The sequence below is a fragment of the Castor canadensis genome, chromosome 17 (genome assembly GCF_047511655.1).
Source record: "Castor canadensis chromosome 17, mCasCan1.hap1v2, whole genome shotgun sequence".
NCBI classification, from domain to species: domain Eukaryota; kingdom Metazoa; phylum Chordata; class Mammalia; order Rodentia; family Castoridae; genus Castor; species Castor canadensis.
In genome coordinates this window covers 11888951-11916409 of record NC_133402.1, presented here as the reverse complement: position 1 = coordinate 11916409, position 27459 = coordinate 11888951, and the positions used below count along the sequence as shown (strand labels likewise).

The 27459-nt window shown below is 44.3% G+C and overlaps 2 protein-coding genes across 4 annotated transcripts in view; one reads left to right on the top strand and one right to left on the bottom strand.

Moving 5' to 3' along the window:
* Positions 1 to 222: 222 nt before the first annotated feature.
* Bfar (bifunctional apoptosis regulator) lies at positions 223 to 26818 on the bottom strand. 3 transcript variants are annotated; one of them, XM_020176078.2, is made up of 8 exons: positions 26582 to 26817; positions 15940 to 16276; positions 14216 to 14420; positions 13363 to 13532; positions 11255 to 11399; positions 5418 to 5609; positions 3615 to 3817; positions 223 to 1523 (listed from the first exon to the last, which is right to left on the bottom strand). In XM_020176078.2, the coding sequence occupies exons 2-8, from the start codon at positions 16200 to 16202 to the stop codon at positions 1331 to 1333; spliced, it is 1371 nt and encodes a 456-aa protein (XP_020031667.1). In that variant the 5' UTR covers positions 16203 to 16276; positions 26582 to 26817; the 3' UTR covers positions 223 to 1330. The 3 variants fall into 3 exon arrangements, with proteins under 3 accessions (XP_020031667.1, XP_020031744.1, XP_073916159.1); XM_074060058.1 differs by lacking the exon at positions 223 to 1523 and adding an exon at positions 1533 to 2420 and having other exon boundaries at positions 26582 to 26818; XM_020176155.2 differs by lacking the exon at positions 5418 to 5609 and having other exon boundaries at positions 26582 to 26818.
* Parn (poly(A)-specific ribonuclease) overlaps positions 26786 to 27459 on the top strand; it is a 149715-nt gene continuing 149041 nt past the window's right edge. Inside the window, exon 1 of the mRNA XM_074060055.1 lies at positions 26786 to 27044. The gene's annotated coding sequence lies outside the window, so the exon portion shown is untranslated. The remainder of the gene's footprint in view (positions 27045 to 27459) is intronic.

The following is a 27459-nucleotide window of genomic DNA, read 5'->3' as shown; positions in this document are numbered from 1 at the left end:
CATGACAGCACCCCCCAGCCCCAGGGTCCTGAATGTCTCTGGCAGGTCATGATGGTAAAAACAGGAGGAACAACATTTTTCTCTGTTTTCACTGAGGACCCACCAAAGGGCAGCCCCTTGGCTCATTGTCCACGTAGAGCTGGGATTAAGCATGGCTTGTAGTTTGTATCAGGCAATTCAGATTTTTTTGTATTTTCTAATCAGTTTTTCATTGTACAGAGGTTTTATCTGTATAAAAATCTTTATTTTTATTTGAAGTAATTTCTTCAAACTTTCAAATGCAGCTTGAGTGAAATCTTTGCTCAAAGATACAAAGGGTTAAGGAATGGTTTGTGGAGTCACAAACACACACTTTGGATGCAAGCCTATCTCCCTCAAGCCAATCTTGATGAGAACATACTTGCTATTTTTCACACTGGAAGGAAATGAAAGGCCACCTTTCAGCTCATTCCTGGTATTTACAATAATAGCACGTGGCTTAATTATACCTGCTGTTTACATATCAGAACAGGATGATAAAGGCTATACATTATACAGTGTGAGGTCAATTTATAAAATGTTTCCTTGCACAAAGACTATCTTGGATTTATTTTACAAATTAAATTTTTAAAAACAAAACAAAACCCCAAACTGCTTTTAAGTAGCCCGACTCAGCTCAGATGAAGTGAACTACATTCTACTCACCCCTGACATTCCACTCACACCCCTCTCCCCTTCCAGGAAGGGATCCAGTCTCCCAATGATCGCAGAAACAGAAACAGTGAAGACAGTTACCCATCAGTTTAACCTCAATCTGAATTCCTTTAGAGGTTTACTCTGAAGCCTACCAACTATTCCACAAGAAAGAACTGCTGATTGAATTTTGAATTTTCCTCTGTATTGTTCATGTATAACAATCTATACCTATGACAAATCTTATCCCTGTTTTTCACAGGTCATGCTTGGCCCCAATAAGCCTGGTGTATCAGACTATGGGAGCCTCTGTCAGTCACTGAGATTAGGGCAAGGGGGGACTGGCCGACATGGTGGCCTTCTGACATCACCCACACTGTACAGCCACTGTGGCCTCAGCCTCCCCAGTCCCTGTGAGGGAGGCAGGGGAGGGGCTGCTGCTGTGCTGGCCAGACAGTCCTCTGTGCACTGGGACATCAGTCTCTGCTGCCACTGTGCCACAGGCAGAGGGAGAGAGGACCTGGTTGAAGCCTTTGACATAAAGCAGCACCTTGCTTTACCAGGGGTAGAAACAGGGAAGTCTGCTTCCTCCCTTGCCTTCTGAAGCATCAGGGCTCAGGGAGATCCGAAGAGTTTTCCAGAGCCAGGGTAGTGCCAGTCACAACACTTGGGTTTCCAGCCGTCGGACTTCCTTAACCACAAGATCAATATTAATAATTGGGTTGAAGTACAGGGCCCAGTAAAACAGACAGTTGCAAACAAACTGAGGAATGAGGGGCCAGAACATGGCCACGAAAAGCCCCTGCGTTGACACTTTCCAAAAGTGGCTCCACATCCTCTGAGGTACTGTCCTGAAAAGAGGAGAAAGATAGCTCAGGGCAGGATCGGTCACTCCAGGGCCTTTCCCCAGGCCTCAGAGGGTTTGCCTGTGCTGTAAAGACCTGTCCTCTGTCCCCAGTGTCTGAGACATAGCTTTGTCTTCTGCAACCAGGACGCAGCTATAGGGTACTTCCTCTGGGTACCACTGCTTGGTTGCCACACTTGCATGGCTCCAAACTACCTCCCACCCCTTTGTTGCTGTCACAATTTAACATATTTTTTTTTAGCATGCATTTTCCTCTGCTGGGATGCAGGACAGGCATCTTGAGCAGGGATGCAGGAGAGGAATATGCATCTTGTCAGCATGAATAATAAGTCTGCTGAATGGAAACACATGAGGGAGATTCTTGTAAGGTTCTCTGAACTGTTTATAAGGTTGCTTCTGATTAATGAGGCCAAGAATCCTGCAAGTCATGGATCTCAAGATGACAGCAGCCTCCCTTTCTGGAAAAGCTTCTGAGTTGTTTTGAGGATGTCTCCCTCTCTCTCCTATTCTTTTTTTTTTTTCCTGGGGTCAGGGGCAGGGAGGGAGGAGGGCAGAAGGTGCTGGGGATTGAAACCAGAGTCTCATGTATGCTAAGCACATACTCTGTGACTGAGCTACACTCCCAGCCACTCCCTACCCCATTCTTTTCATGTGGCCTTGTTAAGGACAATGATGCAGTCGGTGGTCAGAAAATTTCCAAATTTTTTGTATCCCATGTGGAAGAATCCATGGCAGGACACATGGGTATGATGAAGTTTATTAAAAGTTAAGGAAGGGAATTACATGGAGGGAATTACAAAATGGACATGGTGGGACCAGGTGGAAGCTGGAAGCAGAGAGAGCGTCTTTCTCTTTTCCAGGTGCTTTTAAAACCTCCGCTAACCTATGGTAAGGGAAGAACATGGTGATTGCTAACCACCAATAACTGATGAGTGAGGAGGGGCATGGGTGGTCCCTGAGCCAGGTGGGGTGGTTTGAGCTGTCCCTATGCCAGGGTGTGAATAACTTACACACATTTGCAACTGAAAAAAAGGCTCAGGGAAAGAGAAGAATATTCAACCTGAAATACAATATTAAGTCATTTATGTTCTAAGCATCCCAAGCGTTCCCTATAGCTTGCCTCACTCTGGGTGGGGCTAAAACCAACCCCCCCCAGGTGTGGGTTGAGCACACACCTTGAGCCTAGCCTAGGAGAGCCCTGTACACCCCTGCAAACTGATGGATTAGGGTAGGCACGTGACTCACACTGGGCCAACCAGACCTAAGGCTGTGAGTCCTGAGACTTGTCACCCGCTGCTCAGAGAGTCTGGAGCAGCCAAAGGCTCCATCCTGAGAGGCTGAACAGCACAGGACAGAGCCGCCGAGGGCAGTCAGTCCTCAGGACAGCGTTTGGATCCCTAGGTTCAGCTCCCTTGATGCCCTGAATGGCCATTTCCTTTAGAGTAAAGCCATGTTCGGATGGCTTCTGTCACTTGCACTCAAGACATCTCTCCCAGGGACTGCCTCGTCCAGTGTTCACCTTTCTCATGCTAGAGGGTCTTACTGCCCCAGCTGGTGACACAGCAGGATTAGAACACACGTTTAAGGAACTCCCTGTGTTGGACTATATTGCTGTTTTTCCATAAAGTACCCTCCTCTCATTTGCTTATTTCTTAATTATTAAAAATCCTTCAGGTATACATATCTCACAGGAATTATATGATTTGTCACCATTATTATCCCTACATTATTAACAATGATTATGAAGAGCCCAGTGTGGAGGTGCATGCCTATAGTCCCAGCTACTCAGGCTGAGGTAGGAAGATCATGAGTTTGAGACCAGCCTGGGCAACTTAGTGAGACCCTGTCTCAAAAAACAAAACAAACAATGAACACAAAGAACCCTCCCATCCCAAACACAAAATACTTTTCCTACTTGCTGCTCAGGTAGTATTTTCCAAATCCAGATTGTGAGGGGTCTTGGTAGGAGGATTTTTTTTTCCTTTTCAGGTTTGAGAAATACTTTGAAGGAGTTTTTCCCTCACTTGATATTCCCCACCTTGCTGCTCTAATCATAACCACATAGAAACACACTTACTTCAGCTCACTTCTTGACCAGATCCTCCAAAAGGAGAATAATTCCAGAACTGACAGTAACATGGCATTGACAATGAGAAACCTCGATGTCCAGTAATGGACCTCCAGCCAGTCCCAGGCAAACTCGGCTATGAGCTGGTAGGGAAGGAAGGAGTATTTGACAAGGAACTCTCGCCACTGCTTCCACGTGGGCTCTCTCAGGTCCTGGAGAGGGATCACACAGACACAGAACATCACGAGGACTGCTGCGAGCAGTGAGCTTTACACATGTACAACACACCTAACGTTCTAAAGAAAGGTTTGTGGGGGGAGTGCTGGAAATGCATGTGCACTGTATGCAGGTGTGGAATGGACACAATGAAATCCCCTATTATCAATGTATGATATATAAAAAATCAAATAAAAATAAATTTTAATCCACTTATAATAATCTTATAATTAATAATATAATCTTACAATAATTAATTTTAAGTTAGGTAATGTTACCAAAAGTTTGAATAAGATGATTGTTCCATAGTTATGGGCACTCAGAAGTAAAAGTCTAAATGAGCCTGAGTTATGGTAATTGGGTTGAGATGAATTTAAAGTAACCCTGGTGTTTTCTTTCTCTGTCCTTACATGGGCAAGTCAAGCCACTTCCTATACTCAACATCTTAGCGGTGGTAGAATGATGACAGAGGGTGGGAATATTAAAAACACACATAAACACTCACCTTGAAAAAGTAATTCATTGGGTGTTTGAGTGCAAAAGTTTGTAATTACAGATGCTAGCAGATAAAAACATTGCTGGATGACCAGGCAGGGACCGCTGGGTTGTTGAAAGGGAACATTTTACAGTTTCTGTGTCCAGTCTAGCAGGCAGGTAACAAACAGTGTGCCAGGCAGGCTTTCGACTCCACTCCCAGCTGAGGTCAGTCAGCAGGCACTCAACTGCAGTGTTTTTAAATTTCTTTGGAAATTTGCAAATTCTATTTCCATATTTAGGGGTGTGGAGTATATATGGTAACTGCTATATCCGTGAGACTTTTTGATAGAAACAGATCAAGATTATTCCCAAGAGGAGCAAAGCAAAGAACATTATTCTCAAATGGCCATACAGACATGAAGAAGTCACTCCCAGAGAAAGGGCCCCCCAGCAACTCTGAAGGAATCCACGGGTGAAACCAAAGAAACAAGTGCCCAGGGTGGGAAGGCATCCTCACCCCATGCAGAGCCCTGTGGTCAGCTGACATGTCAACTCCACCAGTGAGCTGGGTGGAGTTACTGCTGAGAGGCCTTCAGGACTGACACAAGCCTTGCCTTTAAGAGACATCAGACATCTAATATCCACGCCAGTCTGGACCTAGGCTGCCTTCTTTTATAACGACAGTAATGCTTTTTATTAAAAACTTTTTTTGGTAGTACTGGAGTTTGAACTTGTGCTTTACCACTTAAGTCACAACTCAGGACCTTTGTGCTTTAGTTACTTATCAGATAGGAGCTCACATTTTTGCCTGGGCAGTCTGTGTGATCTTCCTGTTTATGCCTCTCACATAGCTGAGATGACAGGTGTGCATAACCATACCCTGCTTATTTTTTGAGTTGGGGTCTTGCTAATTTTTTCCTCTATCCACGATCCTCCCAAGTAGCTGGGATGTGTGAACCATCTCACCCAGCCTCATTTACAAATTTTCTTTAAATTAAATATTTCAAATCTAGAGGGTTGCCCCTCTGGCTATTCAATGCAGAAAACAAAATGGCCTTTTTTCTTTTGCAGGTGGGTTGTTTTTGCTCTCCTCCTTTCCCTGGGCACCTGCAGACTTACCAGGAGCTTACTGAGGATGTGGTCCCCAGAGCCAGAGGTGGAGCCGGAGCCGTCTTCCTGTAGAGGGCATATGGTGTGGAGGAAGGGGAGGAAGGTGTCTGTGTAGTCAAACAGGTATAGGTACAGCAAACCGAGCCTTGGAGAGCTCTTGAGGGCATACAGCAGGAACAAGGATCTGCCCGGGTTTACGGCCTGCAGAGGACAAAGCAGGCACAGCGCCATGTTACAGCCACAGCGGCTGCCTGCCCACCTGAGCTCCTTCCTCAGTCCCTTTGCCACTGGCTTTTGTGCATGGTGTGCAGAAACAATGAATGAATGGCAGGAAGAAGTACCATTATAAAAAGGCCCAATCTCTAGCTGTGCCTAGGGGAAGGGGCAAAAAGCTTGTTCCTCTCCTTTGCTCAGGAATACAATCTTTTGGGAAAACAGTTTTGTAAAATACACCAGTCTTAAACATATTTATAGTGGGCACAACTTAAAGCAATCTGACGTGGAGAGGGATCCATATATAAAATGTTTAGTGCTGCATTGTGTGTACAGTGAAAACCAATGAAATCTGTGGCCTAAGTAATATCTTAACATGATATTTAGCAGAGCCGGTGCAGGTGGCTTACGCCCATAATCCTAGCTACTCAGTAGGCAGAAATTAGAGGATTGCAGTTTGAAGCCAGCCTGGGCAAATAGCTTAAGAGACCCTATCTTGAAAAAAACTCAACACAAAAAAGAGCTGGTTGAGTGGCACAAGGTGTAGGCCTGAGTTCAAACCCCAGTGCTGCAAAAAAAAAAAAAAAGTTTATTTAGCATGGAATTGATATGATATGGTCACTGAAAAGTGAGTAGGAGAAGATTTATACAATAATCATGTTATGTTAGGTAAAAATAATATTCAACAATGTGTAGCAAGGCCAGTCATGGTGCACACCTGTAGTCCCAGCCCTCAGGAGGCTGAGGCAGGAGGACTGAGAATTGAAGGCCAGCCTTGCCTACATGGTGAGATCCTGTCTCAACTAAAAGGTGCTGCGAGTTGTGGGTCACACCTGTTGGTCCCAGCTACTTGGCGGATGAAGGGGGAGGATCATGAGTCTAAGGCCAGCCTGGGCAAAGGTAGCAGTGAGACCCCATCTCAAAAATAAAAAATAAAAGGGCTAGGGGCATGGCTCAAGATAACAGTGCTTGCCTGGCAAGCATGAGACTCCAAGTTCAAACTCAGTACCATCAAAAAAACAAAAGGGCTGGGGGCAATGGCCCACACTTGCAATTCTAGCTACTAAGGAGTTGGAGATCAGGAGGATTGAGGCTCAGGAGGATTAAGGTTTAAGGCCAGCCTGGGCAAAAAGTTCGGTAGGTCCCCATCTCTATGAAGAGGTGACAGTGGCACGCGCGTGTCATCTCAGCTACAAGGGAAGCACAGATAGGAGGATCTTGGTCAAGGCCGGCCTGGGCATGAATTCAAGTCCTCTTTGAAAAATACCTACAGCAAAAGGGACTGTGGGTGTGGCTCAAGTGGTAGAATGTCTGTCTGGAAAGCATAAGACCTGAGTTCAAACCCCAGTACTGCCAAAACGAACACTACAAAAACCAAAAACCAAAGCAAAGAAAACCAAAGGGCTGAGAGCATTGCTCAAAAGGGAGAGCACTTGCCTAGTATGCACAAGGTCCTGGGTTCAATCCCCAGTGACACACACACACACACACACACACACACACACACACACACACAAAGATGTGTAGATGTACAGCAAGATGACCACCACACTGTCAGCACCATCACTGCAGGGTCTGGCTGAGGACTGTGGTCTCTTCTCCCAAAGGTACCTGGCTCTCAACACAGTCTATAGATGTTTGTTGAACGAATAAACAAAAGGTTGTTGAAGTCATTCCAGGACAGACTAAGAAATAGCTGAACAAAATGCAATGTCACTGTGCTTGATTCAGGTGGAATTATGGGCCATTTCCTTTTATCTTTCTTACTTACATAAATCTTTAAAATTTTACTACAATGAATGTCCACTTAATTTTTCCTGATTATAAAATTAACTTTAGAAATGATTCAACTTATATCAACTTAGTTGATCAAATAAAATGGGCACCTCAGCACAGAAGACCTAAGATGGCAAGTCAGCACATGGAACAGGCTGTCACTAGCCTTAGAGGAATGCATTTAGAACCACAGTGGAGACGATGCACACCTCTTAGACTGGGAGCCAGGGCTTACAAATGGGCAGGATTGTGGTGATGGTTTCACAGATATGTACGTATGTCCAAACTTACCAAATTACACATTAAAAAAATGTCCAATTTGTGTGCTGGGGATATAGCTCACAGGTAGAATGCCTGGCCTAGAATGTACAAGTCCCTGAGTTCTATCCCCAGCACTGGGAGAAAATAATCCAATTTGCAAAATGTCTCACTGCAGGCCTGGGGCAGGAGAGGTGAAAGAATAACTCAAAGTCAGGCACAGTGGCTCACACCTGAAATCCCAGCACTCAGGAAGCTGAGGAAGGAGGGTCACAAGGTCAAGGCCAGCCTGGGCTATATATTGAGACCCTGCCTAAAAAACAAAAAAGATGAAAAGCAACTTGAACAACTTGACACAAGAGAAAGGAAAGCAAAAAGGACTAATAAGGTCATACCAAAAGCACTCTACCAAGAATGCATTTTATCACTATTACTGTTAAGTTACAGACTTATGCTCATAATCCCTGTGAGATGTGAATGCCACAGGTGCTGTACAGCTGTTATGTACTGTGGGCTTTGGAGGCCTCACATCACTGCAGTTTCTAAGACTTGCTCACTACTCTCCCCAGAACCAGTTTTTGCTGTGCTGGGGTGATTCTGTTCTCATTGAAGATGCATGTTTGAAAGGAACACAGGTCCTGGAATAAAGCCTGATCAGGTGCAATAACAAGGGAAGGGAAGGACCACATCACGTGTCTGCAGCTCCAGTATCTGCCAGAGTGCTAGACCTAAACCCTAATCCCATCAGATAAGGAGGAAAACCCCAGGCAATGAGGCCACTATGAGGATAGCACCATAGAGGAAGGGAGGCCTCTTTCAAGGTGTTCAGGAGGAGCTGTGCCAGGGCACCAGCGTGGGGAATATTTCAGCTAAATGGAAACGGCCACCTCAGGGAAGGGCTGGGAAGCATGTACTAGAGGAGCTAAGTGAAGAAAGATCCTCTGGCTTTCACATCGCTCCCAGAATTAAATTCCCATTTGCTCTTGTTAATATTAAGATTACTTGCACTTTCTTTTTCTTTTTAGACAAGTTCCTCTATGTAGCCCCAAATGGTTTAGAACTCTTGATCCTCTTGTCTCAGTCTCCTGAGTGCTGGGATTACAGGCTTGCACCATTATACTTGCACATATTTTAAATAAAGTTATTGCTGGATACGAGACTCAGAAATGTTCTGCTACATATTAAAAGCCACACTGGGACTATTAGTGGCTACAGAAAGTCCAGGATTTGACTGGACTTTAACCAAACTAGTCATTTTTGATAAAAGAGAAGTAAAGATGTTTTCAAATTAAAAAAAAAAAAAATAGTGCCAGGCAGCAGTGGCTCACACCTGTAATCTTAGCCACTCAGGAGGCAGAGACCAGGAGACTGAGGTTTGAAGCAAGCCTGGGCAAACAGTTTGTGACACACTATCTGGGAAAAAACCATCACAAAAAAGGGCTGGTGGAGTGGTTCAAGGTGTCGGCCCTGAGTTCAAATCCCAGTGCTGCAAAAAAAAAAAAAAAAAGTGATACAAAATACACAAACTTTTCTACCCCAGGAACAGTACACCTATTCTTCAAAAATTGTGCAACGTGGGCTGGGGTTTACCTCAGTGGTACAGCACTTGCTTAGCATGTATGAGGTTTTGGGTTTGGGTTTGACTACCACCAAAACAAAGGAAAAAAAAAGGTGTATTTAAAATGCTAAGCATGGTGGTAATCCTGTAATCCCAGCACTGGGGAAGCTAAGGCAGGAGGATCTTGAGTTCAAGGTCAGTTTAGCTTCCACAGCAAGAATCTTGTCTCAGAAAAAATTATTTTTGAAACTGACTTTTTATAAAAGTAACACATACACATAATAAAAATGTTTCAAGTGGCACAGAGATGTATTTATATTTTTTGGCAGTACTGGGGTTTGAACTCAGGACCTCCCATTTGCTGTGTTGGTGTTCTATTGCTTGAGCCACTCCTCAGCCTGGCACAGAGGTGTATTAACAGACAGTTTCCCTCTCAACCAGTTCCATTCTCCAGATGAGACCACTGTTGATAGTGTGGGGCTGGACGTGTAGCTTGTCTAGGTGCATGAGGCCCTGGATTTGATCTTCAGCATCAAAAAAAAAAAAAAAACAAAAAAAACTTGTATCTTTTTCTAGAAACTTTCTGTTTCTATTCCAGAAAATACTTACCTATGTGCCAACATACACGTAGGTAGTATTTTCTAATGTGCTTTTCTTTCAGTTATCAATTCAACTTGAACATCCTTCCTTAATGCAGGTTTTTTTGGGGGGGGTGGTTGTTGCTGGAGCTTGAACGGGGTCTTGTGCCTGCTAAGCTCTATCCTGAGCTACACCCCCCAGCCTTCCTTATTAGCACAGTCACCTCCTCCTTTTTCTCTTTGGCAGTGCTGGGATATGAACTCAGGGCTACTTGGTAGGCAGGCATTCTACCGCTGGGGTCATGCTCTAGCTCACCTCCATCTTTTTCAATGGATGTCCTCATTTAACCTGATCCTGATGATGGACGTTTAGGTTCTAGGTGCTGCCATCACCAGCGATGCTGCAGTGAACAACTTATATAATGTTTTTTTGTGAATTGAAGTTCAATTCTCACCATGGCCCTCTGAGGCCATTTACAGAGGAGTTAAGGTGAATGAGAGGCCAAGGTCCCTGCTTGTGTCCCCACAGCTAGTGAGTGCTGAAGGAGCCAGCAGGAACTCAGGCAGGTGGCCTCAGAGTCTGGTTTTCGATCATGGCACTATGCTGCCTCCACTTCAGATGCAAAGAAGTGAAATGCAAGATCAAGAGTAGGTGCGGTGGTTTGTATTAAAATGTTATTGACAAACTGCCCTAAAGAGGCCATGACAATTTATGATCCTCAAAACACACAAGTGCCTCTTTCTTTATGTTATATGTTTTCATCTTTTTTTTTGGCAGTACTGGGGCTTTGAACTCAGGGCCTCCACTTGCTGCGCAGGCACTCTACCACTTCAGCCACTATGTTAACCCTGCCCTTCTTCAATAACAAATGCACATTTCCCCTCATAAGCTTATTAGCTATCTGATTTTATTTTTCTCCACAATGTCATTTTTAGGGTATAGAAGTGTATATTTCAAGCATTCTGTAACTAGTAAAAACACAGTAATTGTTGTGTTGTTGCAAAGCGTTCATTAAATCCTGTTTGTGAAGGAGGCCCAGTGGGTATGGGCAAGTTGAAGATTATTTTCTCAGCATGTGACGAGCTGAACAAATGCATTACTTGTGACCTAGTGATTCCACTCCTTAGTATAAACCATAGAGAAATGCTTGCACATGAGCCTAGGGATAGAGCTCCTTGCAGAAGGATCTGCTCAATTCATGCCTCTTGCACAAAGGTTACAACTTGCGAAATAACGCTCCCACTGCATGGACCCCACCCACGGTAGATGCAGGAAAACAGGCCCTGGAGGAGTGCCCAGCACCGGCTGCAGAAGCATGGTTGCCTCTGGATAGGAAGGGCTGCCCAGATGCTTCAATCAGGGCTGTGATGTTTTCTGTCTTCAGCTAAGCAGTGAGTGACTGCTCACATGGCAGGCAATTGCTATGTTGTTCTCTATTCTTCAATTAAAACAAACAGTTTACCTTATATTCCCAGAGATTTTGGGGTGGCTTCACACCTAGTGCTTTCACGCGCTCCAGCTCCATGAGGATGGCTCTTCTGTGGCTGCTGTTTTCTATGGTATATGGTGCCCTGGAAAATTCTTCCTCTGTCAAAGTTAAAAGCAATCTGTGGAGGGGGTGGAGGTAGGAAGAGATTTTTGTGAGACTATATACTGAAAATACTTTAGGCCTGAGCTAAGGTAAGCTATTAAAGACATGTAATAGACTTAATCATGGCAAATAGCGGAATGTACTACTTGCCCATTACTACCCAAAAAGATTTCCATAAACCATCACTGATTTATTCAGCAGTTCTGAGGAGTAAATGGCACAATGTCCACTCTGTAGATCAAAAACTGGCCTAGATTAAAGGCAGTGATTTGCCTAAGACACACCTGGGTGTTTCTGTCTCAAAGCCTTTTTCTTTGAACTACAGACTCCAATTCTCGAATTACTATTTTTTTGTGGTACTGGGACTTGAACTCAGGGCCTACACCTTGAGCCATTCCACCATCTCTTTTTTTGTGAAGGGATTTTTTTGAGATAGGGTCCCATAGAACTGTTTGCTAGGGCTGGTTTTGAACCCCAATCCTCCTGATCTCTGCCTTCCAAGTAGCTGGGATTACGGTGTGGCCACCAGCACCTGGCCTCACATCATCATCATCATTGTTATTAATGGGGTGGCAAACCCAGGGACTTGTACTTGCTAGGCAGGCAGTCTACCCCTTGAGCCACACCTCCAGCCCGTGATTCTATTTTTAAAAGTGTACGTATGTATAGGAAAAACTGGAAGGAAATCCAATAAAGTATTTCTACAATAACAGTGGCAATGGTTTTAGCCAGGTGCAATAGTGCTCGCCTGTAATTCTGGCACCCAGGAGGCTGAGGTAGGAGGATGATGAGTCTGAGGGTCAACCTGGGCAACACACTGAGAACTCACCTCCAAAATATTAAAAAAGAAAGAAACAAATGGTTGTTTGGGGGTAATATTTAATTTAATAAAAATTTTCAAGATCCCTTATCTATGTTCCTCATCAGAAGACAATGACCCACCTCCAGTGATTTGTCACTGAAAGCGTCTCTGCACAGCACAACAATACAAACAGTACTTGGGAGGCTGAGGCAGAAGGGTTGCGAGTTTGATGCCAGCGTGGGCTACACACTGAAGCCTCATCTCAAAACCAGCAACAACAACAACATACGATTTGCATAATGATACCTGTTTAAACACTGAGGAAACCCTGGGGCCAGGGTGGAGTTCAGTAGTAGAGTGTACACTTAGCATGTGCAAAGCCCTGAGTGTGATTCCCAGCCCTCCTGTCCACGGACACCTGCAAATCTGGAAAGATGTCTAGCAAGATATTAATAGCAGTCTTTTTCTGAAGAGTAGGATTATAAGAGTATTTCACTTTCAGTTTCGTGTAGTCTTACATTATTTTTTTTGAAATTACTTTTACAATCAGGAGGCATCAAAAGAACTAAAATGTTGCTAATATAAAATGATACAGCTCCTGTGGGAAATAGTTTTGACAGTTCCTTACAAAAGCAAACCCTATGACCCAGCCATTTCATTCCAAGAGTACTGAAAACATATATCCACATAAAAATCTGTACACAAATGATCATCATATCATTATTCATAATATCAAGGAAAAAAATGGAGTTAACCCAAATGTCCATCAACTGAAGAACACATAAAGAATATTTGGTCTGTCTATACAATGGAACGTTTTTCAGTCATAAAAAAGGAATGAGCACTGATATATGCTGCATCGTGGATGAACCTTGAAAATAGTGTTTATGCTAGGTGACAGCCGGACATGAAAAGCTACATATTGTATGACTCCACTCATATGAAAGGTCCAGAGAGGCCAATCTACTTCAGGAGGGAGAAAGCTGAGTGGTGTCTGCTAGGGACTGGGGGAAAACGTTTCTTTTCAAGGTCTGACTGGGGGGATGGTCACATGTGTCTGTGGAACATTAAAACTAATGTCTGTATACTTTTAAGTGGGTGAATTTAGGGCATGTGTAAGAGGTCTCCATAAAGCTGCTTACAGAAATGTCCATGGCATGCCATATTTTTTCCTCACCTTCCATTTACTCTTTCGGATAAAAACCTGTCTCTGTAGAGAGAGGCCCATGGGCCCAGCTGCTCTAGCCAGATGATGACTTCTTCTGCGGTCCATTTGGCCACAGCCTTGTGGACCAGGAGGTCGTGCTCGGAGTCCCTGCTGCTCCAGTGATACACTAGCAGGACCACCTGGGAAGAGGGACAGGGACTTCAGGACGTAGACAGGTGAGTTTCTGAGCATGTGAGTGTGGGGCGGGGCAGGGCAAGGGGCTGAGTCTGAGGCGATGATTCTGAGTTTGTGCATGGAAGCAGGCTGCCACTGCACAGAGACTTGGGGGCACAACTGTCCTAGGGCTCAGGTGTTGATTGCTGGGCAGTGAGGGAACAGAGATGGAAGAGGACTGACGGAAGGTATCTGGAAACAGATACACTCCTCACCCTATCAACAAGGACAACCCATGTGCCTTTTCTACCACAAACACGTTTAGGTATCAGGAACACTGAGCTTAAAAAGAAATAGTCTCTGCATGGGAAGTCAGAGACGTGTGCTCTCAAGATTCTATCTCCAATTCCAGTTCTGCCACCTTTCTGCCCTGTTTCCTCAGGTCTGAACTGGGGACAACAATGATGCCTGCTACGTAGGCTATGAGCAGGACTGAATACCACAGAGCTAATATTTATTGGGCAATGACTGTTATGTGGTCTATTTGAGTAGGCACCATTCCTTAAGAAATCATACAACCCACAGATTTCAATGTATATGGTGGTTTTACAAAGTCATGTCATCAACTGTTTAAATGAGATCAATCCAACCAATTTCAGTGGAAACTGGGAGTAGGTGGGAGTGCAGAGAAATGTGGAGACTGACTTACTGCTACACCAGTTAAAGCTGTGAGCACCCCGGAGAAGAACCCCCCTCCTCTCTGCTGGTTCACTCGGCCTGTGTTGGCAGCTGAAGGAATCTGTTCGTTCCCGTATTTTTGAAAGGCTGCGAGACTTTGGACTATGTCATTATTTTGCTGAATGTCTTCACGTCTCATTCTAATGGCATCAGGAAATAACTTTTCAATGGCATCCCTATAGAGAAGACAGAAAACAAGAATAGTCAATCAAGAGAGCTATTTAGAGGGCAAAATGAAACAGTCAACACTTAGTAGTATACAGGTGATCAGGAGAATAGAAAAGAGTGCATTCCATAGCCTGCCGTGAGGTAAAAGCAAAAAATTAGTAACAATCTACATGTCCACGATTAAGGAACCAGCTAAATGAAATCACATAGCTTTATGATTACATGGTTTTACCAATGAATCTCTGTGTCAAGACAGATAAATTTAAGACATCTGGTGCAGCATGAAAACAGTAAATGCAGACCCACACAGATAGCAAACCACTGACTGGAGAAAACTTTTGCATTTTTTATTGGCATATGCATGTCTAAAAGCATTTCTAAAAATTGTGAAGAAATCACAACTGGGACACAGCTGAAAATGCCCTGGGGAAAAGGAAGGATGGAGGTCAGGTGTGGTGGCTCATGCCTGTAATTCCAGCTGCTTGGGAGGCAGAGATTAGGAGGAGAATTGTTCAAGGTATCTTAACAAATAAGTGTGGAGTGGTGTCATACATCTACAATTCCAGCTATACAAGAGGCACAGGTAGGAGAACCAAGATCCAAGGCCATCCTGGGAAGAAAATTCAAGACCCTATTAGAAAAATAACTAAAGCAAAAAAGGACTGAGGACATGGCTTAATAGTAAATAGTACAAGTAGTAGAGCGCTTGACTAGCAAGTGTGGGGCTTGGAGTTCAAAAGTTCAAACCCCAGTACCGCCACACACACAAAAAGGATGGATTCTAAAATGGGGGACCTGGATTATTATTGTTCCAATCTTCTTTAAAGGATATAAAGAATGAATGTATGTGTAAGGCAAAGTTGAGTAGGAAGAGAAGAGTGGCCATGAGGCTGTTCTCATTTGCCATTACATAAAATCTTTTCATTTAAGATTAACCTTCAATAAAGAAAAGCTGACAGATGGGAGCCAAGTGTGAATACATCTCTGGTACAAATGAGGATGGTGGGTAATGGTTTCAGGGAACTTCCAAGTACTCTGTCGGTATTAAGAAAGTTGGACTCGAAAAAGACAAGGCTTGGAGGCTCGCAGGCCTCATGGAGACATAGTGACTGTACAGAAGCTGAAAAGAACCAGAGCTCTGCAAGGCCTGGCCACTGGCTGTTGTGTCAGAAACTCTGTTACATGTCGACTGGCACATGGTTTATTTAAGATTATGGAGATGAGCATTAGGTTATTCACACTTGTACAGCTTTATCATTTTCTCAGTAAATACAAATCAAATATGACAAAGGATTACAAGTAACAGTCTGATAACCAGAATTTACTCTGTTCCTTCATTTACCATAAATGGTGAATGAATGACAGCAGTCACATGAGTGGGAGTGGGAGTTTTCGCATCCAGAGCGCTCTGCCTCACATTCTGGAAGATCCAGAGTGACAACCAGGGGGACGTCAGCTCTGAGCCTGCCCTGTTTTCCAACGTGGCTGTTCCCATGAAAAGAAAGCACCCCTAGGAGCCAGCATTACCTGAGGAGAATGTTGACCTTGGGGAAACCTTCCCACTTTTCTCTGCATTCTGGACACTCGGTTTTCTTCGAAGACACCCACCACAGAGCGAGGCAGTGCCGGCAGAAGCTATGCCCACAGTTCAAGGTGGTGGGGTTAACCAGGATGTCATAACAGCAGTGGCAAGAAAACTCACTAACAGAGATTGGAGGGCAGGGGTCTGTGGGAGGGTCGTCCTTCTCCGGGCCTGTTGTGTTCAGGTTACTTTGCTTGGGCTCCTCCATTGCTCAGCAAATTCCAGGATCCACAGACACAAAAAATTTCAGATTCAGGAAACTGCTTCAGAGTTTCATAAAATCTAGGGGAAAAAAGCAGTGAAATAGGACAGAGTAGTTGTTAAAGATTACTACCATCCTATTAAAGTTCTCATTTTTATTTACTTCTGCAGGACCAGGGGCTTAAATCCAGGGTCTCATATGTGGTCGGCAAGTGTTCTACCACAGAACTAGATTCCCAGCCCCCAGGCTCTACTTTTTTTTGGTGGTACCAGGGTTTGAACTCAGGGCCTCACACTTGCTAAGGAGGAGCTCAACCACTTGAGCCATTACACCAGCAAGGTTCTACTTTTTAAATGGAACAAATTCGATTTTAAAAAATCCACATTTTGTAAATCAGATAACCATCTCTGAAATTTCTCCGGTGTATTTGTCATTTATTTCAAAATGATATGACACAAACAGACTGAGTTTTCAATGGGCATGGGAATGGGAGAATGCTGGATCTTTTCACAAACTTCCTTTTCACATGTAGTAACTCTAACCTCATTTTATATTTATATATATATATATTTGGTGGTGCTGGGGTTTGAACTCAGGGTCTCATGTTTGCTAAGGCAGGTGCTCTACCACTTGAACTACTCTGCCACTCTTTTTAGTGTTGGGTATTTTTGAGATAGGGTCTCTCAAACTATTTGCACAAGCTAGCTTTGAACCATGATCCTCCTGATCTCTACCTTCTGAGTAGCTAGGATTACAGGTGTGAACCACGGGGGCCCAGCAGCATTTTTTTTTTTTTTTGAGACAGGGTCTTGCTGTGTAGCACTCAGGCTGGTCTTGAACTTGACAGCCTCCTGTTCCCACAGGTGTGTACCATCATAACTGGCCCGGTCTCAGTATTCTTTGGTTAAATTTTTAAAGCTCCTTCCAGGTGTATGATTGTAATTAACTAGCTTCCTGGCCCACTAAAATGTCTGGAGTTGGCAAAAACAGATACATGTCATGTAAATAACATATTTTGTTCATACCAACCTGCCTTCCCATTAGGTAATCATTCTTTAATAAACATTTGGTTTCTGGGGCTTCAGCTGGAACAATCCCAGAAATTGAGTGATGGCTTGTATTCAGGTGTTCTGTGCCACTCCCTTGTGACTCAGTAGACCCCTTCTCCCCACATCAATCTGAATCTGCATATTGTGTCCTCTGCATTCGATCAGTGTGACACCACAGAATCATGCTAATCGCACAAGACCATTGTCTTGTCATTGTCATTTCGGTCTTAGGAGATTTTATTTTTGTACTTGACAGGTGGTAGGATGGCACACAGATTCCAGAGCTGGGCGGCCTGGGTTCTTCCCCCCACCTCCTCGAGTACAGTGGGGGAGGTTTGCTCAGTTAAACAAGAAGATGCAAGTACAGTGCCTAATACAAAGCATGGCACATGGCAATTATATCATAAATGAAAGCGATTTATTTGATTTTTGCTTTTCTGATGTCGGGGATGGAACCCAGGATTTCACCCACACTAGGCAAGTGCTCTCCCACTGAGCCACACCACCAGCTAACTTACCTGATTTTAAAATGCAGTGGTAAGAGTATTTTATCAGCCTTTAAAGGGTACATGGCCTTGTATGCAGCATGAGAACCATATGTTTTAAATAAGTAAGTGTGTGAGGAGAAACAAGAAGGTATAGTGTTAGTAGCAAGTGTGTTTGGTAAAGGAGGATCACAAGTGATATTTTTCTTGCTCTTGATTTTTTTTATTTGCCAAGTTGTTTGTAATAAAAACATGACTCTTATAATTATGCAAAATATATATAAAATTGTAAAGAACATATTGTATTCCTTTTGGCCAAACACTAATGGGAGATTTTCAACTGAGATAATAAACACAAATCAATAGTAAACTCAGTGATAAAGGAAGAATACAGATTCCTCATCCACCACTAAAAAGATAATTAGGTAAAGATATAGATAGATAGATACATAGATGTAAACTTAAAAGATCAAACACAAATTTAATAAACATAAATAAACCTCATCACAGTAAAAAGAGGGAGCAAACACCAGGTGTGGTAGTACACATCTGCAGTTCCAGCATTGAGGAGAATAAGGCAGGAGACTCCTGAGTTTATGACCAGTCTGGGCTCAATAGTAAGACCTTGTCTCAAAAAGAGGGGAGGAACCCTCTTGCATAGGCCTATTAGAAACTGTTCCTTTCTGGAAGAGACAAATTCCAGATTATTTGTAATAATCCCACTTGTTCATTATTTCTATGTTTAGGAATAGTTAAAATTTTCAAAGTGCTTTCCTTTGGGCAGCTTCTTCACACTGCTAAGGAAGTAGAACTCATAGGTATATAGGAAAAGAATAATTTTGATAAAGTAGTTCTTTTATTATGCTGATACCAATGAAACAATTACCTCGTGAAGAGCACTGTCCTAGGAAATACTAATGAAGACATCACTATTTATGAGCATCTCCTATAATACATCACTATTTATGAGCCAGGTCCTTTAGACAAGTTCTGATCACATCTGGATTGAGTGTCAGAGGGAGAATACAGAGACTTCTGAGTGAGGGGGGGAGCCTGCCTTGGCAGAGTTCACTTTTACTTTTACTGAAAGCAGCAGGGACACAGCTGAGGTGCAGGCTTGACACAGGGTATGGAGTCAGTCCCAGGTTAAAGAGCTGGCTGGTGGGAAAGGGAGCACAGAGAGACGCAATGAGATCATCAGAGCTGTGCTTGGAATGGTGAATCTCATTGTGCAGGAGGGGCTGGTGGAGTGGCTTAAATGGTGTAGTGCCTGTGCTGCAAGCATGAGGCCCTGAGTTCAAACTCCAGTACTGCCCAGAAAATAAAAACCAAAACAAAGGTCATTTTGAAGGAGGATAGGCTGGAAGCAGGTAGCATAACTAGGGAGAAGTTAAGAGTTCTGGGACTAAGGCAGCAAAATGAAAACACTAGGGCTATGACTGTAGCTCAGTGGTAGAGAGAAGAGAGAAAATACAGAACATTAAGAAAAAAATTTATGGGGTTTAGTAACTACAGAGAAACAGGGCAAGAAAGGGTGTACTTCTGATTGCAACTGGGTCACTGTAAACAAACGGTGCCAGTCTTGGAAAGTTGAGAGAAGCTGAGATTACAGTGATGGTAAGACTCCCAATTAGAAATGTCTACTGAGCAGGTAGAGATACAAAACTGTAAATGGCTCAATATGGATTTCAGAGTCATTTGCAGAGAAATGACAAATAATGCCTATTGAAATCAATTTCTCACCAATTAATCTTTAAAACTAGAGTACGTCAGCATTTCATTGTCTACCAGATCTTAGGTTTACTTCTCATGAGAAGACAAATGACACTGACATTAAAGGTGCATTTTATGTCATACTTTGCAAAGCTGAGCTCATCGACTGTTTTGCAACTGCTTTTAGCAAATTAGAAACTGCCTGGCCTGGGATTACTTGGTAGGAGCTTTGCTAGTTTCATTTCACCCTAAATTCGAAGCCTGGAAGCTCACAGAGTACACATCCCTCACCACATTCAGCTGCTCTTTCCTACTCCTATCTGTATGCACTGGTTTATTTCCACCAATTAAAGAAAGCAGTCCTTTGAGAAGAAGAAAGTGCATCCTAGTGATACAATCTGGGTGGACACTGAAGTCACAAGCTGCAGTGTTCTGACTTGTGTAAACACAGCCTGCTGCCCTGGCAATGCACAAAGGCCTCTATGAGGAGATGCTGTGCTCCTGACAATGTTTACAGCTGCTCTCTGCAAGCATGGCCAGCTGGGCAGCAGGCTGAGCCAGGAAGGGCTGGCTGGCCATGAACTCTTTCCCAAGCGAGCCTGTGATGGAAGGCTACTTTAGCCACGATGTTTTTACCTGTCCTCCCTGTGTCTGAAAGGCCTTGGACAAGACTGGGGGGACCTGGGCAGGAGTTGGGGGAGGAGAAACATTTTACTTCTACCTCTGGTGCCTTGATCACATGATACACTTCTGATTACAAGTGTTAATTACCTAGTTCAATGCTTGAGTTTGGGAAAATCTACAAAACAGCAAACAGAAGCAAGTTTAAAATGATAGGTAGAGCATCACGGAACTGCAGAGGGCAGCAAATCCCCAGAAGTCTCCTAGAGAACCAAGGGACTTTCAAGACCTCATTTCTAGGTTTTTGGTTTTCTTGTTTTGTTTTCGAGGCAGGGTCTTGCTATATAACCCAGGCTGTGGTGGAACTTACAATCCTCCTGCCTCTGCTTTCTGAGTTTCGGGATTACAGGTGTGTGCCACCCTGCCAGGTGCTAAGAGCTGGGATTTCTAATGAAATGGTGAGTCCCCCACTGAAGCATGGAGTGGAACATCTGGTCTGAATTCTGGGTCCCCTTTGTGTGTGCCTGGCACACGCATCTCCCTGGAAAGCAGGCTGTGGTTTTGTGAGGCTCTCTAAGGGACTACGCTCAGATAAGGTTAGGAACTATCGGTTGTCTGCTGGGATGAAAGCCTTCATATGTACTGGCTTCTCCTGCCTCCTGAAATGGGTACAACAGAGGAGGTGAGTGCCTCCCAGGGATGCTCACTGTGGCCAAGGGCATCCAACCTCCCTCCCCGTGTTAGTCTCACTACCAGCACTTACCACACTGCTGTGGCAACACCTGTCTTTCTTTCACAGGGTGTCCTTTTCCTCAGTCTTCTGTCCCTCCCTCCCCCTGCCTCACTTTCCCAAGAAGCTGAGACTACAGGAATGTGCTACTATGCTCGTCTTGTTTTTAAATTGCATTTGGTGCCAACATTTAAACAATCTGATTTTACACAGAAATCTCAATCTCTGGCTTCTCTTGGGAAAAAAACAAAACAAAACAAAAAACCAATCAGAAGACATGGCCACACTGGGGTCTGCTCTTGCATGATGGGCATCAGTGAGAGCTGAGGAACTCGGCAGTGCCCCTAGTCATGGCAAGTTAGCTGTGGCTGGCTGCTCCTCTCCTACCTGCTTGCTGTACTTCGGTTACTTTCTGACCCTGGATTTTGTCTCCTCATGTGATGCCTTCAGTTTAATGGATGGGTGCATGGATGTTTCTAGGCTAAGTGGTCCTGGGCCAGTCAACTTTTGGAGTTCTGTTAATTTGTAAGTTTTCCCATCAAGCTGTTACTTATATTGCTGAGAAAGTCGCTGCCTATGATGTCTTCCCCATCCTTTTCTAAATTATCACTCTGTTTTGTTTCAGTGTTGGAGGCCAGAGAACCCTGCTCTATAGACTGTATGAAAGGCTCCACGTGAATCTGAAGACTTTTAGCCCAGGGAGGGGCTAAAAGTTAGCGGCAGGTTACATGGGCATTTCCAAGGTATCTATCAACATGACCTTTTTTATGTTCTCGCAAAGACATATCTAACTGAAGAGGTCTAGTTATTTCGAAATCCTTCAAAGAAAGAAAGGGCTGACGCATAGTCTCCATGATGCTACCCCGCTGAAGAGCCTGCAGTGAGGCTGACTACTCCATCCTTGGAAGGCAAGCTATCAGCGGATCTAGTGCTTATCTACGGACGTATGTGGAGGGCTACTATCTAGAAGGAGACGGTGGCACTGGTATCTATCTGCTTCCTTTTTTTTTCTTATGGCGCTGAGACTTGAATCCAGGGCCTTGTGTATGTGCTGTACTACTGAGCTACATCCCCAGCCCCATTGCTTCTTTAGTCACTCGTTTAGAAAAGTCACTACTATTTAGGACAGTCAATTAACAGAGTAATTTTGATTGAGCTTATCAAAAAATGTATTAATTTTATATTTAAGAATTTTTATACCAGCTGGGTGCCAGGGGCTCAAGTCTGTGATCCTGGCTACTTGGGAGGCTCAGATCAGGAGGACTGAGGCTTGTCCAGGCAAATAGTTTGACAGATTCCATCTCCAAAATAACCAAAGCAAAATGGACTGGAGGTGCATCTCAAGTGGTAGAGCACCTGCTTTGCAAATGTGAAGCCCTGAATTCAAACCCTGCTCCCCACCAAAAAAAAATTTTTTTTTTCTACTTTAGAGTATAAAGATCTTATTACGTGATGATTGCTAGCTCTTTGGAAATTATAATCTTCACACTGCTTGGTTCAGCGGTACATGACTACAGTTCTAGCCTGTATCAATGCACATTTATTAGTTGGGTGTGATGGTACAAACCTACAGTCCTAGCACTTGGGAACCTGAGGCAGGAGGATCTCGAGTTCAAGGCCAGCCTGGATTACATGGTCTCAAGCAACAACAAAAAATACATTTCTTCTGACTGTGGTGGATGACTCATATTTTTAGGAATAATACTTTAAAGGCTAATTTATTGGGGTTCCAGCCTGAAAAATCTCTCAATTATTTCTTTGGAAGGATGTTCAGTACAAGACTGAAAACATTTTGGCTTCTGTGGGCCTCTTGTTAGCTACTTCTTCTTATTACACATTGCCCAGCAACAGAGAATAGCAACTACTAGTATTTACTGAGTCCTTACAATGGGAAAGTATTGCTGTCACTTCCATTTTACAGCTGCGAAAATGCAGGCTTAATTAGTGAAGGGCAGGGTCAGGTTAGAGCCTGACTCATGCTCTGACTTAAAGCCTGTCTTTATAAAACACTCTCCAGTACCGCAGAGCTGTTATTGCACAGCTGAGAACAACAAACTAGAGAAAATAAGCTAAGTATGAGAATGGTTTGGAACACAAACTGCAGCTGTTTGTTAGCTGTTAGGGTGAGCAGGCTGTTCTGCAGAGAAACATTCATAATGAAACAGGGGAGGGGGCGGGGAACTTCTACTTCTGGCATGCTAGGTCCAGTCCTGGGGATACCCGTATAAACACAGGCCCAAGACTTCAGACATTAAATATCCAAAGAGTGCCCATCCATCTCCAGTGACTATGAAATAAAAATAAATGTACCCAAATTAAGTAAGGCAGGGTCAGCAATGGCAATAAGAACAGAATATTCTGTGATTTTCCTGCACACAGCAAAACTGGTTCATTAATAAAAAAGAAACATTTCCAGCCTCTGATGTATGAAAGCTGGTGCTATCCTCATTTCAAAAGGACTTTCCTTCTGGACAGGGTCACAAATCACTAGGACAAAAATAGCTCCTTTGGATGGTAACATGCTGCCTGAACTTTGAAGCGCGGTGATTCAGATGTGAAGCATGGTAGGTTTGGCTGGCCACAGGTTTGCCAGGAGAATTAGTCACAGTGGTCCTTTGGAGGACAACGAGGCATTGATGCCTCAAGATTCAGCTGCACACTTTCATCCTTGTAGAAGTCACTCTGTGAATCCAACTCTCTGCAAGTTGGCCTTGTCTCCCCAACTAGAGTAAGGTCTTGACTAGAAAGAGGCCCATTTTGTACTTTATTTTGGGGGGGTTATCTCTCAAAGTCCCTAATGCTGAGCTGGGCTTGGGTGAACACAATCAATAATGTTAGTAACTTTCTGTGAGCTCAAGACACTGACGTTACCAAGCTCAGCACTCTTTCTGCATGGTAAACTGCTAGAGAGAAGTGAACCTGTATCTTATGCCAAAATCCACTATGTCTCTCCACTGTCAACTGCAAAGGTCCAAATACTGTATAAACTTATTTTGGCACTGCTGGGGTTTCAAACTCAGGGCCTCCTGCTTCCTAGGCAAGCATTCTACCAATCGAGTCATGCCCTAAGCGTTTACTGAACAATTCAATGTTTTAGGTTCTGAAAAATAAAATGTGCTCACTGACTTCATTCCTACACTTTGGATACACTATTGTTTCAGTCACATTTTTCCCTCTCCAACCAATATGTGGGATCCTTGAGGTCAGGAACCAAGCCACAGAGAGTGGCTAATGCTGGGCTCCAGATATTTGCAGATGAAAACCAAACCCTCAAATATTTAACTCCTTATGACAGCAGTTCTCAACATCTCCATCCCGGTCACCTGGGAAGTTGGGTGAACCTGAACAGAATGTCTGGGAACAAGAAAGACGAATGCAGTCATCCCTTGGTATAATGGGAGGGGGTGGTTCCAGAATACCTTGTACGCATCAAAGTCTGTGGAAATTCAAGTCCCTTGTGTAAAATGGCAGAGCACTTAACATAGTCTGTGCAAATCCTCCTAGATCCCTCAAGTCATCTCTAGATTTAAAATACCTGGTAAACGGAAATGCTGTGTAAACAGCTGTGACACTGTGGTGTTTAGGGAATTAGGATAAGGAAAAAGTCTGCGTATGTTCAGTGCAGATGCCACCATGGAAGTCTAACTACAGAGTGCATGAACAAGACACAAAGCAAACAACACGAGAAGAGTGCTGAAGAGACCAAGGAGCTATGAAGTGGCAGGAGGCTACAACAGCACACTACTTCAGTCACATGAATTCAGTGTAGTGCTTGGTGCAAGACAAATTCAAATTTTGCCTTTTGGAACTTTCTGGAACTTAATTTTCCCATCCATGGTTGGTTGAATTCATGGATATGGAATGCAAGGACATGAAGGGCTGGCTATACATTTTAAACAGCCCTTCAGGAGATTCTGATGTCCATGAAAGTGTAGGAACTAGAGAGTTGTTGCATATAAATAAACACAGGCCTACATATATATATATATATACACATACATATGTATGTATACGAGGTATATATGTATATATATACCTCAGAAAACGTATGGATAAAATACAGTTTAAACAACACTCCCCATCCTCTGCTTGTCAAGCTCTTCTTTCTTCACTGCCTGGATCATCTTCCTTGAGCAAAACTGCAATCAAGTCCTTCCTTTGCTCAAAACCCTCCAAACTACAAGAAAATAAAACCCACAGAACAGGGGTGGAGGAATGACTCAAGTGGTAGAGCGCCTGCCTAGCAAATACGAAGCGCTGAGTTCAAACACCAGTACTGCCATAAAATAAAAAATCGATGTCAACAACAAAAAAATCATTTTTGGGCTGGAGGTGTGGCTCAAGTGGCAATGTGCTAGCTTAGCAAACATGGAGCTCAGATCAAACCCCAGAACCAGGGGAGTGTGTATGTGTGTGTGTGTTGTGTGTGTAACCCCACAGTTGTAAGCTGGTCATTGAAGAATCTTTACAGCCAGCCAACAAGCAACATAACTTTTTTTTTTTTGGGGTGCTGGAAATTGCACTCAGGGCCTTGTGCATCTTAAATATACATTCTGCTACTGAGCTCCACCCTTAGTCCCAATCAGCACAAACTCGAGCCAGAATGACTGAGCTAAAAATCCAGCTCAACCAATTATTAGCTGCATGATGTCAGGCAACCTATTAACCTTGCAGGGTTGTTGATGACAAACTGCATTCATGGATACTTAAAAAGACTTTGTTGTTTGATTGATTGATACTACTGTTGGAATTTTAAAAGTACTATTTTACTGAGTGCTGGCTATAATGTAATTAATGGCAGTATCAACACTGGAGGATGGAAAAAGGACAGAACTGCCCCTAACAATTAGTTTGTCCATGAGGTTTATGGAAATTCCCAGGAAAACGCAAACCCTTCGGTCAGGATACCTCCTAGCTGGCTGTTTACAAAACACTAGGGACAAGATCAACCAAAACCTCACTGGCACGTGCTGTCCGCTGGCTCGCGTGTGCCTGAGGATGAGCGCAAAACTCCTTCCTATTGGCCTCTTCTCGCGTGACGTCGGGGCCACCCCAAAGGACCGACCAGTAGAGAGAGTTGAGGGCGTGACAGTCTGGACTCTCACTTTCTTTTTACTACTAAAGTTGAAGGGTCGCCTCCTGTCCCGCCAAAGATCGATCCCCAGTCAGACACAAGCTGACTCATCTGTCCGCTTTTCTTTCTTTTTCTCTTCTCTTTTTTTTCTGTAAAGTCCCTTTTGCACAAGTTAAGATTTCTGCTTCATGAGGCTAGGAATAAGAGAAGCCGGGTTCTACTACAGCCCAAGTATGACTTTGGGGTTTCATTTTCACCCTTTGCGCTTCCGTTACCCTAGCTTCTCCTTGGGGCAGGAACGTGCTGAGCGAATTAGACCTTAAGCGGGCGCCCAGCCCGGGCCCGATCAGTTTTAGCGGCTGTCACAGGCTGTGACCGCAGTTCCTGGCTTTCCCCTTCCAAGGAGTGTGGAAGCGACGCCCCGTCCCTCCGGCCCTGGGGGAAGCGGGGGACTGAAGTGACTGGCTTTGACCCTGACGCCGTGGGGACACAGACGAGGCCCGGCGACCTGCAATGCCGACGTGGGACTCTCGGGAAGGAATGGGGAAGAGGGCCAAGCTGGGGTCCGCACCCCGCGGCCGGGACAGAGGCTGCCCAAGACCCAGCCCTGGGTGAAAAAAGGCCTGCGTGCCTCTTCCCGCCCGGATTCCGTTCCATCTTCCACACCACGCCCTGAAATCACGCCCTTGAATCTCTTCCCCGCCACAGCTTACCCGTTTCACTCGTCCAGGGGCTAACCCGGCCATAGCCCCCGGCCAGGATCCCAGAAGCAGCAGAGGGGGAGGCTTCACTTCCGGAAGTAACCTAGGACTGACCGCGGAGGACAGTGCCCCCGGCCCGTGACCATAGAGGAGAGGCAGCAGTCGCTACTCAGGCCCCGCAACCCCGCGACCTCCCCGCGGCCTAGAGCGACCACTCCGGGGCGGAGGCTGTGTGCGCATGCGCATCAGCGCAGACCCCGCCCCTTCCTCTTCTGCTGACCAAGGGCGGCAACTCAGGAGTTACAGCCGCAGGGGGAGGACGGTCCTCCGCGTGACTGCTCCTCCCGGGCGGCTGTTTCTCTATCCGGAGGAAACAGCCCTACTCAGAAATTAAAATAATATTACGAGGCCGCACTATGCTGACCACAATAATTTTTTGTCTTCACATTTCACGCAGAAAATCACAGAGCTACAGGTAAAGTTCCATTTGTGGTGTTGAAGACTGTTAATGAAAATGACCTTACTGGAGTTTCTACTCCCATTTTCTGCATTGGGGGGGGGCAGGAAATTTTTTTTTTAACCCATCTCAACCCACTCTTATCCTGTTATGTTAAATTCATTTTCTAATAAACTTTACTATAAAAAAAGAAAAGAAAATGACCGTATTACGTTCCCCCCACAATCTCTGGGTCTTTTGAGAACTCATGCTGGTTATCTGTTTTAAATCAGGTAGCGATTGTTAAATTGCTAATTCGGAATGACTGTGAAGTTGGTAAAGCGTAAAAGTAATGCCTGGCTGGGCGCCGGTGGCAGACGCTTGTAATCCTAGCCACTCAGTACTCTTGAGATCATCTGAAAAATAACCAACACAAAACAGTGCTGGTGGAGTG